We start from the raw sequence: 17,255 nt of genomic DNA, 5'->3' as shown, positions 1-17,255 counted from the left end.
CTCGGGGCGCTCCCGCAGTCAGGGGGCCATGCCTGGACGGCGTCCTGGGTGCTGCAAGCGCTCCCCACACCCAGCTGTTCCGAGGGTCGCCTCCAGGCGCCCCCCCTACGTCCTCTTCTGTTTCCACTGAGGAGAAATCTTCGTCCCGAGTGCCCAGGACGGTGCAGGGCCAGGCAGGGCTTCAGAAGCAGCAGCTTTACCTCCAGAAGCCACGGGTCTGGCTGGTGACAGCCGAGGTGACCCCGCTCTCACCCCTGGTCGATCTGCAGGTCGCCCCCAGTCTCCCCAGAATATTGCAAGTACAGGTCCACGGGTCGTTCTGTTGAATCCCAACCAGCTCGGGGTAGAAAGCATGAAGTTGTAAGCCGGAAACCTCAATTTACATGCACAACACCAGGGTTTCGGCAAGGTACCAGGCCAGGTCTCCGGGAGAAAGTGAACAGACCAGCTCCGGAAAGGACAATTCATCCCCCAAACGGCACACTGTGCTCCCCGCTCCTCAGGGCGAGTGTGCTGGGACAGGCTCCGTGCGAGAGGCCGTGCAGCTGGACGCTGGGCCCCCGTCGGGCCAGTGCCCACCCCCCCCCGGAGTCCCTGCACCCCGTCTCTCACCAGTACCAATCCCAGTGGCCCAGGATGACGCCTGGTCAGAATTTATCCTTGAGTCAAAGACAGGTCTGGCTGTGAGTGCTTGTTTCCGGAGCTCCCGGCCACACGACGCGTCTGTCCGTCCGTGCGCAGTCTGGGCCGCCCGTCCACACCTGACTCGTGCTCATTCACTCTCACCGCCGTCACCCTCCGATGTCCGGCCACCGCTCTCAGCCACCTCTGCCACTCTGCACGGCAGGTTTTTAGATTTCACAACTACAAGAGTTCGAAATTATTGAAAAATCTGTTAACTACAGACTCAGCACATCTCCCCCACCCACTAACCCTGCCATTATTTTGGCCAATGCAGAAAAAGTCCCTTAGGTTCTAGAGCTCTATTTTGTGACTTCCTTTATATTTTCATTATTTTAGGCAAGAAATGAGCAGGTAAAATGTGCCTGCTTAGAAATTAATTATCCTCCTGGGATGAAAATCTGTAGAAGTGTTGTAAGAAGGTATGCTTATAATTAAGAGTTGATACCTCCCCAAACCAGAACATTTAGCACCAAGACTGGCCACAAGGAGAAAACCAATTCCTAAGGGCTTCACCGTAACGACCCATTCCCCCAAGGGCCGCAGTCCTCAAACCATGGCACTCAGCACCTGCGACTCCCCAGGAAGTGGGCACACCCCATCTTACCCTGGGGGAACTGGCTGTCCTCTTCACCTTCTTCCCAGTGATCGAAATCAAAAGCCACATTAGGATTCTGTTCAAGAGAACAGGTGACATTAAATGACAGAGCAAGTCACGCTCGGGGCGTTGAGACCAGCCACAGTCCATTTCCACTCACCCTCTGTTTGAGTAAGCTGCACCAAGATCCCCTGGTCTCTTTTGCAAGAGTGATCACAGGTTCCTCGTTTGTGATCACGCATTTGCAGGCGTCTTTTGCTATGTTGGCCTGCAGCTCCATGTCAGCCAAGTAAAACTTCTCTCCCGCCCAGCCACTAGGTGTACAGAGAGAAAGGCCAGTCTTGGAACATGTTAGAAGTGATTTCAATTGTATGTCTACAAGACACACATAAACCTACCTGAAAATGACTCTATCTTGGAAATATTCACATTTGTAATCTTTTACGTTCCTTATTCTTATCTTCAGTATGACCACATCATCTTTTTGGAACCATTTTATCTGTGGGTGGAAGCTAGGAGAGAAGACGATGGCTTACGCGGGCGCACGAAACATTCACTGGGGGGTGGGGGGAGGGGAGGGAAGCCGACCCCGGCCATGGGGGGACGTACCTTTTCAGGGGCTCTGTGGTTCTGTGAAAGGGAGAATCACTTGTGTTTTCAGGTAAAGTTTCTGGGCAGAAAGTCAAATGTTCCAGTAAGTTATTTATACGTAACCGTATACTCCACGTACCTATCAGTACTTTCACGCACTTCATGCAACTTTTAGTCGAGGAACTATTGACAAAGAGTATCAGTTTCCAAGTATCCACTCGCAAAGAATAATTAGAAGAAATTAAAATGCACCACATTTAGTAGAATAAAAACGGGTTCTGACAAATACTATAATTAAACCATCAGGTAAGTCAAATCACTCTGGAAGGGAGCAGTGTTACCACTGGCGGCCATCGTAACCTGCGAGCCCAGAGATGCCCACCGGAGAAGAAGGCATCTGGTCGCAGAGCTCTGTGAGGAACCAGTGCTGAGCATGACACTTCCTAAAACACCACCATTTGAACTTCTCGGTCTAAAGCCCCCGAATCTTCCATCTGAAGACTGAGCAAGAATGTTCACAGCAGCTTTAATCATCGTCAAAAACTGAAAGCAGCCTCAATGTCTCTCAAGAGGTGAACGGATAAATAACTTGGGGTGTGTTCAGATCACAGAATGGCACTCAGGGGTAAAAAGGTGCCACCACTCCCTGTAATCGCCTAGATGAATCTCAGACAGAATGCCGGGTGGGAGAGGCCCCGAGAGCGCACACTCTGTGCTGCTAATTCAGCGGAACTGATGGCAATGGACGTCAGGATGGTGGTTCCTGGGAAGGGTTTCAGGCGGGGAAGATGTGGGAGGGAGATTCCTGGGGCTCTGGAAATGTTCAACCCGCCTCATCTGGGTGCGGTCCGCGGACACAGATACACATGTAAGTGTAGGTAAGAGCTGTGTGTACTTCCCTGGATCAACATTATACCTCAATTAACAGAAAGGCAAAAGTCATTAAAAAAACATTGGAAGCTGAATTGTCAAAAACAGGAAGTTAGATAATACCAGTTTATGTCACCTTCTATCTAGAATTCATCTGAAAGTGGAAACCCTCAACATTGGAAAACTTCCAAGCTTTCATGATTTTAAGTGAGCCATGTTTTTTTTTTTTTAAGATTTTTTTTTTTAATTCATTTGAGGGGGGTGGGGAGAGAGAGAGAGAGAGAGAGCGCGCGCGCGCATGAGCAGGGGGAGGAGGGGCAGAGGCAGAAGCAGACTCCCTGGCTCAGCAGGGAGCCCGATGCGGGGCTCGATCCCAGGACCCTGGGATCATGAGCTGAGCTGAAAGCAGACGCTTAGCCGACTGAGTCCCCCAGGCGTCCCTAAGTGAGCCATGTATTAAATCACCAACCATGCTTTTGGTTTTCTGGTTTTGTCCCGGAGTGGGAACCTCTTTCCGAGCCTCTGTCCTCCTGCTGTGGGCTCTGCGGACAAGCAGCATCTTCTGCTGGAGAAGGCGCCCTGGACGGAAGAGGTGAAGGTTAACTCGGAGTTGAAGAGACAGCAAACTCTGGCTCTCTACGGGGCCCTCCCAGCAAGAAGAGGAAGGCAGGCAGCCACGGACGGCCCAGACGGCGAGGTGCTTACCCCACCATCAGACCTGCCCCGGGGTCAGGACTCAGGCCCGGAGGCCGGGCAGGGCCAGCAGCTCTGCTCACTGCTGTGCCCCTTGTGGCGAGCCCAGAGCAGATCATCGATCCATACTGGACGATAAGTGCATTAACTCATTTACCAAAAAATTCTCTTTCAAATCATTTAACCTTGAGAATAACCAGCCCTGCTACCCACTTCAAAATGGATAAAAGGGGAGGAAGTAAAAGCATCTCTGCACCCCTGCCCTAGTTCCTCAGCTCCTCCTCCCCGAGATACCCCCTTACCAGTGGGGCTACTTCTAGAAACGCGCTTTGCATAAACAAGCATATAATGCTATCTGTATCTAAAACACACATACACACCATTTACACACGTGGAAACGGACTCCATTCACTTTTCTGCTCCTTTGATTATACTTAGTAACTAGAGATGGATTACTCCATATCAGTACACAGAGAGCTGCCTCATTCTTTAAAATTTTTAATTTTTTTTTGAGCAGATAACCATTTTCATGTGGTTCATTGTTTTGAAATTAATGAAAAGGTCTTACACAGCAAAACGTCTCCCTCACGTCTCTGTTCCCCAGCCACCCCACTGCCACCCCTCATGGGTGACAACGTAATTCATTTTTTGTGCATCCTTCAGAGAGAATTCAAGCCTAAAGGAGCAAGCCCATGCAAACACATGCACGCACACCTGCGTGCACACACACACACATCTATGGCGTGGGGGGTGTGCATGTGTGTCTCCAAGGGGACTTCTGGCCGACACACACAAAGCCTGTGAGTGGCACCCCACAAACCCCAGAAATGTGGAGGCATCTCGTTTCCAACCACCCAGGCAGGGGCCCCTCTCCAGGCCCCGTCCTCCCCACAGAGCAGCGCCACACCCTCCATCCCCCCTCTCTTCCACCACGGCTCCCTCTCCTTCACCAGACCCTCATCCACTGGGGTTCCGTCCCTCCTCGTCACACACTTCCCGAACGGTGGCTCTCCTCCGCTCCCAGCAAATGAGTCTTCCCCAGCAGCTTTCCTGAGCTCCGGGCTGATGTTTTCAGCCATAATCTTTCAATCTGACACGTCCCAACCAACTTGCGATCTCCTCCTACCCAACCGGCACCGTGACACCATCCACCATGCCAATACCCTCCCCGCCCAGGGCTCAGATTCTACAATCACACCCCCGACGTCTGCCGGTCACCAAGCCCTATGGCTTCCGGAGCTTTCATGTCCCCAGGACCTGTCCTCTTTCCCAGCCTGCTGTAGGAATGGCACCCTTCTCCTCCTTCTGATCCAGATTACCACCATGGCTTCCCCATCCAGCTCCTGAAATGGAGTCTCTGCGGGGCAGGCTCCATCTGTAGCACCTCGTTCACCACCCTCTGCACGCCTGCCTTGTGTGTGTGCCCACAGGTGTGCCAGACTGCTGCACACGCGCAAAACCGAGCGTGCAGAGGGCCGAGCGCAGAACAGAGCCGGGGCTCAGGTGCAGGTGTTCCACAGGAGTGGCCGAGCCTCGTGGTCATCAAATCTACTAAACTCTAATGACAGCTGTTTTTTAAAAAAAAAAAAAAACACGGAACTTTTGTTTCCTGAAAGTGTGTAGAAACAGACGTGTCTCCTAATCCCACGGGCATCCAAATTCATTAAGATAAAAATTAACAACTTCAGGTTCAAGTATTTTAACTTTTGCCATGTTGTTTGAAACTCTGCTGCGTTCATCAGTCACCAGGGGCCCCAGGCTGACCCCGTGGCCGTCTCGCCGTGCTCACTTGTCGGGCCTCCTGGCGGCGTGTGGCAGGCTCACAGCTCCCTGCTCCGGGACACCCCTCCTCACCTGCCCTCTGGGAGTCAGCCCTCCCTGGCCTCCTCCGACGCTGCTGCTCCTTCTCAGGCTCCCCTCCGGGGTCCCCTCAGCCGCCCACCTCCCAACACTGGGCCCCCCGGGCTCAGCCCTCAGACTCCGACACTCACTCCTTCGGGCTCTTACCCAGGTCCCGGCTGTCAGGACCCAGGACCTGCCAACGAGCCTCCATGAGACCACACCCCCCCAGAACTATATTCGGAAGCCAGCTACTTCTGGCCACTTCCACAAAGCCGCCCCAGCCCAAGCTACCAGCACCCTGTCCCGAGCTCTTGGCACAGCCTTTGTGCCCCACCCCAGGCTCTTCTCAACACAGTAGCCAAGGATCTTCTGACTAAATCATTCCTCTGCGCAACACCTTCTCATGGCTCCCCTCCTCAGGGCGCGAGCCCGACCAAGGCTTGCAAATGGCCACGGGGTCCGACAAGACCCCCCCCGGGTGGCTCTGACGCGCGCACCTAACAGGTCTTCCCGCGTTTCTGCTCTAGTCACAGCACCTTCCTCCCCGTTCCCGGAATCAAGGGATAACTGAGCGGGCTCTGTGACCGCCTCGTGGGGGATGCCAGGGACTTCCACGGTCTCTCACGTTTGGCTTGTGGAAGTGTCAAGCGGGACAACCGATCTGGAGCACTACTGGGCGCCAGCTCTAATGAGGGCTCCACAGTTCCGTCCGTGCACCAAACACACGTAGGAGAACGTCGACTGTACCACCACCCGAAGGGGCCCAGGGCAGGGAAACGTCTCCCCTCAGCAGCAGAATGGGTCAATGGTACATTTACGGAACATGCACATGATGGAGTCTTATGCAGCAGTAAGGACTTATGATCTGCAGCTACACGCACACCACGGATGAATCTCACAAACTGTGCCAGACTCAGGAAGCCAGAGAGGAGAGCCACACTGCTTCATTCCTGTCAGACACGGTACAACCCAGGGAGAGGAGTCCGTGCTCTCCAATCAGGACAGCGGTTGCCCTCGGGGGGGGGGGGGGGGGGGGGGGAGCGGCAAGAGGCGGGGCTGATCGTGCCGGCTTTCTGATCCGGGGTTGGTTTCTGTCCTCAGAAAATCCACTGGCCTATACTTACAGTGTATAGACTTTTCTGTACGTCAATCAACAGCTAACAAAAACTTACTCTGTGAGAGATACAGGTGAAACAATACTCTTGGGATTGGTTTTATAATATTCCACCAAAAACAAAACTATACATTGGGGTATGGATAAAATCAGATTCCCCAAATCTGAGAAATCATCGAAGCTGAGTGACGGAAACATGGAGACTCAGTAATCCATTCAACCTCCAAATAAAAATAAAAAACTCTCTAAGCTCCTGAGTTCTATTCCTACAAAACCGCACTTCCAAATGGGAGACAAAACCCCACTTACAGGGCCTGGCTCAGGCTTTCTTCATCAGGTGGCATTTTAGCTCCTTCGTGTAACGTCTTCAGCTGTTCTATATGCTCCGAGTTGTCAATGCCCATTCCCATCGACAAAATTTCAGTACGAACATTATAATCAATAACAGAGGTCTTCAAATTTGAAAGTTTGGTAATGTGCACCTTGAATCAAAGAAAAAGTCTATTTGCAGGAATCAGGCTTTGAACTTTCAAATCAATGGAAAATGCTCGTGTGACCTCGCGATCTCACTGTCACGCTGGGCGCTCACGGGCCTCCCTCAGTGGCTTCCAGCTGATTTCGTAACTGAGGTGACACGTGAGATTCTTCCAGAGCCCACTCCCACACTACAGAAGTAGGATGAGGGCTGGGGTTGGGGGGGTCCCTGTAATGCTTGGACCACACACAAAATTCTTAGATCTTTCTAACTTTTTATCTCTCTTAACAAGGAGGACCCTAAGGCTCAGAGACGTCAGTGCCCAGAAAGGGCCTACACCATGGCCCTAAATCCTATGCTCTGAGCAGTTTCCTCCACTGGTTTTTCTTTTGCAACCAAAATATTCTCATCCATCTTAATTTACACAAAATATGAGGTTTTGCAACACTGAGATTCCTGTCGATGGGAGATGCGGACCCAGGACTGGGACTGGGCATCCCCTTCATGGCAGCGGTGGGCGGGCGGAGCCAGGACAAGACCAGCTGGGGCCCCTTCCTAAGGGAACACCAGGAATGTGTTCCCATCTGGGAATGGCAGAAGAGCTTTTCTCCACTCAAACTGGGGGCTGAGTGGTCTGGGGAGAGAAGGAAGTGTATGGGGGTCTGTCTCCCCTCCACCATGCCATGGACACCACTACATGAGCTGTGGGAGCAGAATGCCAGGTGGATTTCTTTTTTTTTTGCTTCTTCATTTCCTTAGCTATTGTCTTAAAAATCTCTAAAAGTTTCCATTTTGGGGGCATCTGAGTGGCTCAGTCAGTTATGTGACTGCCTTCAGCTCAGGTCATGATCCCAGGGTCCTGAGATCAAGCTCCGCATCGGGCTCCCTGCTCAGTGGGGAGTCTGCTTCTCCCTCTCCTGCTCCCCCTGCTTGTGTTCCCTCTTTGTCAAATAAATAAATAAAATCTTTAAAAAAAGTTTACATTTTTTTTTCTCCAATTAAGAACCAGAATACTGGCTATTATGTAAACCAAGACGCCAAATCTTCATTTGACCTCTATTGGCAATCTTTACCTTCTCTATTAAAAATCACTGTCTCCTCTGAACTCTTAAATCTTACACCCAAACTCCTCTTTTTAGGTGTTAAGGCTTTTCCAGTCTCATAAAAATAACTTTTAGCAGAACCATTTTATGAACCGAATTCTTTTAAATGTTATACACATACTGATTAAGATTTAAGTCCAGTGGAGAACTTCAGATTGAAAAGCAGAGTTCTTGGGGTACGAGCGGTCAGAGGAGGTGATGCTAGCATCGGAGGGGATGCAGGGAGGCCTCACTTACAGGTCCTGGTCTGACACTCAGCCCTGCCCACCACTGTGGCAACTCCACAAAGTAGGAGTTTCTGTTCACGGGCAGAAGCCAAGTGTCCCACACCGGACCTAGCACAGAATGGGTGCTCGATAAATATCTGGTGAAGGAATATATGATTCAAGCAACAAATGAGAATTTTAGGGGTCCATCCAAAAACAGATTTCTTTTAAGAAAACCACATACTCAGGGCGCCTGGGTGGCTCAGTTGGTTAAACGTCTGCCTTCGGCTCAGGTCATGATCCCCGGCCCCTGGGATCGAGCACCACGTTGCGCTCCCTGCTCAGCGGGATGCCTGCTTCTCCCTCTGCCCCTCCCCCCATTTGTGTGTGCCTCCCCCCCCAAGTATATAAAATCTTTTTAAAAGAAGAAAACTGCATACTCACCATTGGATCAATCCACACTGTATTTCCTAAAGCCAACATCACTTTGGCATCATGTAATTTTCCAATAATTTTATGATGAATGTACCTAGTAACCTAAAAAAAAACCACTTAGGTAATTTCTCTGAAGTTTGAGGAAAATACCTTATTCTGTTTATGCTGTATAGCTTTGCAAAAAACGTCTCCATGCATTTCACTTGAGCCTTACCCCCACCCCATGAGGCAGGTTACAGAGGCCCTCGTGCCCCTGCGTGGACAAGGGTAATTAACAGGGGAGCTGAATAAGGACAGAGGCAAATGGCACCTCTGGACCCCCCAAGCTGCATGTTCCCCATTTGCGGCCATGTGTCCTAGGCTCTCCTCTGTGAACAACAAGTCTGTCTTTGGAAGCTCACTGAGCCTGAAGAAACCCTGGAGCTGAGGGGCCCCGGGCTTCCGTGTACCCTGTCCCGAGCACGTGGCTGATGTTTGTCTCAAGCAGGGCCCCAGCAGACCTGACGTGCCGGACTACTCCTTCAGGCCCATTTCCACTCCTGTAAAGCAGACAGGAGGGAGCTGGCTCATCAAGATTAAGACTGCTTCCATCCCCCTTGAACCTTGCACAGTCATTTGAAAGAATATGCATGGGAGAAACCTCCCCCTTTTTCTGGAGGCCCCTCTTCAAGAAATACTTGTGGTTGATCGTCCTGACAGACCAAAGATTTCTTGAAGACAAGAACCATGACCTTCTTGCTAATGGCTACGTCCCCAGAGCCCAATGGTACCAGCCCACAGTGGATACTCTTAAACACTTTGCAGAAGGAAAAAGACCACTACTTAATATGGAGTATTTTTACTGAACTTCAACAGTAGTGTTGTGTGGTCATCCTGTATTGTGAAAACACTTACCTGTTTATTCCCTGGACCGTGTCCAACCTTGTTTATAACCCAAACTGTTTTTACTTTGCCAGCTGCAATGGCTTATTTCATGTCCTATTAATTGGATTATATGAAATTTAACCCTCCTTTGAAGAATCGAGCGCATCATTAGGAAGACGACTCACTGCTCTGCTGATGAGCGGGACCAGCTGTCTGGTGAGCCACGGGAGCCCACCTGGGACGGCTCTTTCGTGTACCGTGTGTTCTCTCCACCTTCAGTGCCTCATCTGGTCTACATGGGGACATCCTAACGACTCTTCCTGAAGGGCCCAGAGGAAATGCCCTTCCTGTGCGCTCTTTCCTTGCCCGCCCTCCCAACCCCAGGGGAATGAGCTGGCCTCTGCCTCCATTTGATGGGGGTACCCACAAGCTGACAGCCAACTTATTTCATCGTGATGCATAGCTTATACCAAATCTAAGGCTGTGAGTACTAACGATGATGACGACCACCCGGGGGAGGGTCTTTAACTGTCAGGAACCATGAGGCATCTTAGTCAAACTCAGTACTCTAAATTTGAATAAACCTTGATTCCGTGTATATTCTGAAAGTCAACAAAGTACAAAAAGCCAAAATAACTTAACCTTTGGATTCCACTCAACTTCATTGTCAGCGGGTTTCACTCTGCAAACAATGAACTCCACCGCCTGGGGGGGCAGAGTGTGGAAATTTTCCGGAAGATGCAGCAGTTGGTCCCTTGTGACGAGTCCAGTCCGGCCTTCATCTATAAACTTCACAAGGACGCTGTCCGGACCCCAGGTGTCTTCTTTTTGGCTCAACTCCAGCACCTCAACCCTGGAGAACAACCGTAGCTTCGGAGTAACACAGAGATCCCAAAGGAAAATCATCTTTGCCTCCCCACCTACTCATTAAATCCAAGAAGACTCTAAACTGCAAGGTTCTTTTCCATACTAGAAATAAAAATTAGCTCGCGCCCTCAAGAACACTCAGAATGGCTTATTCAAGTATACAGATTATAAAGAATGCGTACTACCTTTGACTAGAGTAAATCCCTTTATCGGACAACACGATGAAAATCAACTCAGTCAAGTGAAGTTTCCACGTTTCACGGTTGAGCCTACCCCGAGCGGAGCCGGGAGCGGCACGGGAACACCGACCGCACAGCCTACGTCATCCCGCCACGGCTCAGCCTGCTCATCCGTGAGAGGGGACCCCATCTCACGGCAATCACGTGAGCATGGAGTGAGGCGGAGGCGTCTATGTAGGTGGCACAGGGACGGCTCTGGAAGCGGGACACCGTCTTCCGTGCCCTGTGCTCAGGAGCCAGGAGCCCAGGGTCAGGGGAGTGTCAGGTGCAGAACCATGCCGGGAGGCTGGGGGGATGCAACGCTGCCACCCCCCACTCCGGGGGCCAGGCTACATCCGTGCACACCGGGGCAGATGGACACGGGTACAAATAGGGATTCGATACCACTGAAAGGTGCCTCCTGTTTCACAACTCTTAAGATGAAATACATAAGACCTTTTACCTGTGATAAAGTGTTTTTTCTGCTAATCCATATAATCTGAGTTTCTCCACCTTTTCAACAGTCGTTTTATTGCTGTTACCCTTAAAATACTCATTCATTTCAGCATTAAGAGTTGCATAAAGATCCACTTGTTTATCAATTATACGACCAAAATAATGTGTTGCATTCGAAATATAAAAGGGTATTATCTGAAAAATAATCAGCAAACATATTCAGAAAACAAACTCAATCTAAACCAAAAAGCTATCTGCAGAATCAGCCCCTGACCTAAGAGCCCAAAGTGCGCCAACAGGGATGGAAACATGAACCAGGAAACGCCGACACACGACAGAACCTTCCTGTACCCACAGAGGACCGCGGTTTCCCTTTAAATCTAAGGGAAAACTTTCTGTTAATCTTATTATTTTAAAACTTTATTATTGTGTTTGTTTACTCCATAACTGCACTTTATAAAAATCATTCTTAAATAGCATCCCTGTCTCTTGAGTTCTTTCTGATCTTTGTTCCCCTAACAAGCAGTATTTTGTGTAGGAGGCGCTAGGGATAGGAGATAAGCCACATCCTACGGACAGATGGGCCGCAGCTAGCGTGTGGTCAAAGAAGACAACTCTTCACAGGCAAGGGTCTGCAGGGTGGTTGGTGTGCGAGGGGCAATGTCGGCGTGCACGTGTGTCAGCAAGAGCACGGAGAAGGCACTGCAGACCCGGAACAACCCGCGTGAAGGCGGGGAGTGGTGGGCTGCCCCAGCAGAGGCCAGGACAGAGAAGTCACCTGTGGGAAGGCAGAGGGGGCAGTGCTGAGTGGGAGGCAAGCAGGCTAGAAGGCAGGGGTGAGGTCACCCCTGGTGATCAATCTCACAGGCTGACAGCCCCTCGCTCTCCTCTGTGGCATCCCTGAGCCCCCCGGCTTGCTGTTCCCCCACTCTCACCGCCAATGAGCTCTGCTCTGTGCCACAACACGCCACGTTATCTGCTTCCTCTCCCCGGAACAGTCTTCCCCACGTTTTCCACGGCCGGGTCCTTATCCTTGGGCCCTCGGTGCAGCTGACCCCTCAGAGAATGTCTCCCTGCCCATAATCCCCACAGGCCCTCTGGTACTTTGGTGCATTTCACCTTCTCCAGAGCACTTGTCACCATCTTTCCCACTCACCTGTTCCAGAAAAACCCCCGCAATGTGCCCACAAAACCCCCAGTCCTGGGCACACAGGGTTTTTTTCCAGCCATACCGCCCCCGCCCCCAGGCCCCAACTGTTTTGACTCCACTCTCACGAGCAGTCCTGTACATAACTAATTCACTCTGTTACAGTCACAGGATATGAGGTAAGGACATAAAAATCAACGGCATTTCTAAACAATCAGAAAACGAAGTTCAAAGAAAAGTAACATTAGCATCTAAAAACATGAAATGCCAGGAATAAAGTTTAACACGGTAAGGACGAGATCAGTCTACTGAAAAGTGTAACACATTGCTTAGAGAAATTAAAGGTGACCTAGATGAAGTGACAGATATACCATGTTAATGGACAAGACTCGGTATTGTTTTGTTTTGTTTTTAAAGATTTTATTTATTTGACAGAGAGAGACACAGCGAGAGAGGGAACACAAGCAGGGGGAGTGGGAGAGAGAGAAGCAGGCTTCCCACGGAGCAGGGAGCCTGATGCGGGGCTCTATCCCAGGACCCTGGGACCATGACCTGAGCCGAAGGCAGATGCTTAACGACTGAGCCACCCAGGTGCCCCAAGACTTGGTATTGTTAAAATGTCAATTCTTCCATATCAATCTACATACTCAACGCAATGCCAGGCAAAATCCCATCGTCAGGCTTCTAAGTACAAACTAGCAAGCTGATTCTAAAATTCTCTTTGGATATGCAAAGGAATAGTCAGAGGAATACTGAAGAAGATGGGCAAAAATTGGAAGGCATCCCTACCAGTCTCCAGGATTACTTACAAAGCTACAGCTATCAAGCCAACGTGGTACCACATAAGGGTAGACACAGAGACCAAGGAATAGAATGAAGAATTCAGAATTCACAAATATTGTCTTTTAATTTATGTCAAAGGTGCCAATGTAATTAAGGGCAAAAGGAAGGTCTTTATAATAGACGATGCTGGAGCAACCAATTATCCATAAGGAAAAAATTTGCTTCTTACCCACACCACACATACACAAAAATTAATTTGAAATGGATCATAGACCTAAATGTAAAACCATAAAACTTCTAGAATAAAAAAAATAAGAAGAATCTTTGCAATCTTAGGAGAGGCAAAGATTTCTTATGGCATGAAAAGCACAAAACATAAAATAAAAAAGTGATAAAGAAGACTTCATCTAAATTAAAAACTTCCGCTTTTCAACTGAGGGAAAATATCTGCAATATATCTGACAAAGCATATCCATAATCTACAAAGAACTCTTAAAACTCAACAAGACAACCCAAATTAAAAAAATGGGCAGAAACTGTGAACAGAGAGTTCATAAAAGAGATACAAAGGGCTAAATAAACAGTGAAAAGGGGTCCAAGATTCTTTATCACCACAGAAATGCAAATAAATATGCTTGCAAGTGCAACAGAGTGGCAAAAATTAAAGACTGAGAACACCATGTACTGAGAATGTGGACCCACTGGCACTCTCATATGCAGCACTGGTGAAAATGTAAAATGGTACAAATTGTTTGGCAGATTCTTACACACAGTTACCCTATGACACAGCATTTCCACTACATCTCACCCAAGAGAAATGAAGATGTAGGTCTGAAAAGACTTGCAATCCAGAAGTTCAGAGCATCCAGAAACCGCAAACAACCCAAATGTCCATCAACTTGTGAAGAGACGGACAAACTATGGCACATCAACATAACGGAATCCTGCTCAACTATGAGAAAGACAACACAGGTGAATCTCAGAAGCAGTACGCTACATAACAGAAATCAGACTCAAAAGACTACATACTGTATGATTCCATTAATATGAAAATCTAGTAAAGACAGAGCTCTAGTGGCAGAAAGCAGGTCCGGTGGCTGCCGGGAGTGGGGGTTGGGATGAGGACTGACCGCAGGGGACCAGGAGAGACCTTTTTGGGGTCATGAAAATGTTCATATCTTCATTGTGGTGGTGGATACACGATTGTATGTATTTATCAAAACTCAACAAACTATACACTTCTAAATAGTGATTTTTATTGTATGTAAACTGTACCTCAATACAGCTAATTAGAAGTGGGGGTCTGGTTAGACAGGGTCTGGGAAGGTGGCAGCGCGGCAAAGTATCACATGTTTTGACTCTCTCTGAATCTCCACATAAACAGAGCAATGAGATGGCAAAACCAAATACCAGGGATATACTTTGCTACAGAACTAATTGGCAAAATATCACCGCAGACCCCCAAATAAAAGCAGATGAGGAAAATAACAAAAGAGAAAATCGAGGTGACCTTGGGTTTCATGATGAGCCTGTGGATACGCCAAAAGCACAATCCACGAAAGAAACAATTGGAAAGCTGAACGTCATTAAAATTAAAAACTTCTGCTCTGCAAGACTATAAGGAGAACAAAAAGACAAGCCACAGACTGGGAGACAATCTTTGCAAAACGTATTTCTGATAAAGGACTGGTGTCCAAAATCTACAAAGAACTCTTAAAACGCAACAATGAGAAAGCAGACGAACCAACTGAAACACGGGCAAAAAAACCTGGACAACTCACCAAAGAAGACATATGGGTGACAAATAAGCACATGAAAAGATGCGCAACATCATCAGGGAATTCCAAATTAAAACAGTGAGACACCACTACACACCTACTAGAACAGTTAGAATCCAAAACACCGACAACAGCAAATACTGGCGAGGGCAGGAGCGCCAGGAGCTCTCACTCTTTGCCGGCTGGAATGCAAACGGAGCAAAACAGTCTCACCGTACGATCCAACAATCACACTCCTTGGTACTACCCAAGTTGAGTTGAAAACTCATGCGTCCACAAAAACCGCCACATGAATATTTCCCATAGCCTTGTTCATAATTGCCCAAACTCGGAAGCAACCAAGATGTCCCTCAGTAGGTGGATGGATAAACTGGTATATTCAGCAATAAAAGATGACCTACGAAGACAAGAAGATGTGGAGGAACCTCAAATGCATATTGCTAAATGAAAGAAGCCAGTTTAAAAAACCTATATATTGTATAGTTCCAATTCTATGACATTCTGGAAAAGGCAAAATAACGGGATGGTAAAGTATCGGTGACAAGCAGGAGTTCCAGGGAAGAGGGGAAGGGTGGAGCATGGGGGATTTTCGAGCAGTGTTAAGAATTATGTGATACCGTCACAGTGGAGAGGTATCACTACCCATTTGGCAAAATCCCCAGAATGTGCACTATAGGGAGTGAATCTCAATGTAAACTACAGACTTCAGTTAATAATAACGTATCAATATTGGTTCATCAACTGTCACTCATGCACCACACTAATGCAAGATGGGGGGAAGTTTTGGGGGGGATGGTAGAGGGAACTCTGTATTTTCTGCTCAAATTTTCTATAAACCTAAACTGTTCTAAAAAATAAGCATCAGTTAATTTAAACAACAACAATGACAAAATAGCAGATGAACAAAACCCAGCCAGATCACAAAGCCTGCATGGTGTCACTACCTGATGGAGCCAAACACAGGAGAAGTCTGTGAGTGGCAACAGGTACTCACTGGAAATACGGGGCTGGGGGTGGGGCAGGGGACAAGAGCAGCTGAGCCTGGAGGCTTTCATGCACTCCAACAACGGGCAAAGCCTGGAGCCCTGTGGAGTCTCGAACCGTCCAGCCAAAGACACCAGATATGAGGGAAGAGAGGCGCCACACGCAAGTGGGGGAGGGAAACAGGGCCAGAAAATCTTAACAATCTCAGAAACGACGTCTCCTACTTTTTTTTTTTTATAAGAAACGGAAATGAGAACTCTGAAATTGTAAGTCACCCTGACCCACACCTCCTTCTAAAATGTAAGGAAAATATATTTTATCTAAAAAGGAGCCGTAGCAAAGTATCAAAGTCAGATCCCATATTAAATCATAACAAAAAAGAGAATAAGGAGAGTAACAGTCCCCATAGATAATGTGAGCCACTAGGAAAGATGTATCCACAAGACAGACCAAAACTGTACCCCTCCATTTCAAAACAAGCTACCTATCCTCCCGTTCATTAAGAAAATAATAGGGCACTTGGCTGCCTCAGTGGAGCATGTGACTCTTGATCTCAGGGTTGTGGGTTCAAGCCTCATGTTGGGAATAGAGATTACTTAAAAAAATAATACATAAAAGAGATACATATATGATAAATGATAGGTACAAAAGAACAACCTAAATTAAAAAAAAACACCAAAAACTCAAAGGAGGTGACAGAACTAGGAAGAAAGAATGGTGCAAATGAGAACAGATCTGCCTTAGGAAAAAGGGAAGGCAGAAAGGAGAGCAATCTTGAACTCAAGAAGAAAGGAAGAAATATTAAAAAGGATTCAAAAGAAAGTGACACACTCTTAACTCAGTAATTTTATCTACATTTCAGAATTTTCCTCAAAGGAATAATCATGGATGTTTTGAAAAGATGTGCTATCGTTGCATTATTTTTAATGGTCCCCATCCCCAGATGGAAATAACTTTCTGAAAATATAACTAAAAAGCCTCCTAACCATTGAAGTGGTTTATCTATTTTCCCAATTTGACTTTGGTTTTCTAAATAAACTGGGGTCTTGAATTAAGGTACCTTATAAGGACCCATGCCTATTGTCAGACTAATGGTGGTTCATTAAGAGCGTCATAATTATTCCACTGCTTTAACCATGTTAAAGGGATGCTTAGGTGCTCAGTCGGTTGAGTGGCCAGCTCTTGGTTTCGACTTAGGTCATGATCTCAGGATTCTGGGACTTAGCCCTGTGTCAGGCTCCACACTCAGCAGGGGTATCTGCTTGAGGATTCTCTCTCCCCCTCCCTCTGCCTCTCTCCACCCCACACTCACGCGCTCACACACTCGCTCGCTCTCAGATAAATAAAGCAATCTAAAAGAAAAAAAATGAAATACATTCATTAAAATGATCATTAATCATTAAACAAAGTGCAGCAGAACGTACTTTGATGTATCCAAATGTTGGTAGAGTTTGATTGGATAATTTCCTTGGCATATCTATTTCTGGATTAACACGGTGTCTATCGGGACAGATCCTTTTGTCTCTGAAAAAAAGTAACTGGATTTTAAA

The 17,255-nt window shown here is 47.9% G+C and overlaps 1 protein-coding gene across 1 annotated transcript in view; it reads right to left on the bottom strand.

The window, feature by feature from the left end:
* Positions 1–772: 772 nt before the first annotated feature.
* The window catches only part of TDRD12 (tudor domain containing 12), a 64,431-nt gene continuing 47,948 nt past the window's right edge, over positions 773–17,255 (bottom strand). The window contains exons 22-32 of the mRNA XM_028123668.2: positions 17,130–17,229; positions 11,021–11,208; positions 10,115–10,325; positions 8,618–8,710; positions 6,699–6,871; positions 3,210–3,319; positions 1,889–1,949; positions 1,678–1,791; positions 1,440–1,593; positions 1,289–1,355; positions 773–864 (exon numbers count right to left, since the gene is read on the bottom strand). Coding sequence (XP_027979469.2) covers positions 773–864; positions 1,289–1,355; positions 1,440–1,593; positions 1,678–1,791; positions 1,889–1,949; positions 3,210–3,319; positions 6,699–6,871; positions 8,618–8,710; positions 10,115–10,325; positions 11,021–11,208; positions 17,130–17,229 — 1,363 coding nt within the window. The remainder of the gene's footprint in view (positions 865–1,288; positions 1,356–1,439; positions 1,594–1,677; positions 1,792–1,888; positions 1,950–3,209; positions 3,320–6,698; positions 6,872–8,617; positions 8,711–10,114; positions 10,326–11,020; positions 11,209–17,129; positions 17,230–17,255) is intronic.

Source organism: Eumetopias jubatus, unplaced genomic scaffold, assembly GCF_037043125.1.
Source record: "Eumetopias jubatus isolate StellerSeaLion01/CBP00866 unplaced genomic scaffold, mEumJub1_p1.0 scaffold_10, whole genome shotgun sequence".
NCBI lineage: Eukaryota > Metazoa > Chordata > Mammalia > Carnivora > Otariidae > Eumetopias > Eumetopias jubatus.
The sequence above is the reverse complement of the archived record's forward strand: the minus strand, read 5'-3'. Positions and strand labels throughout refer to the sequence as shown.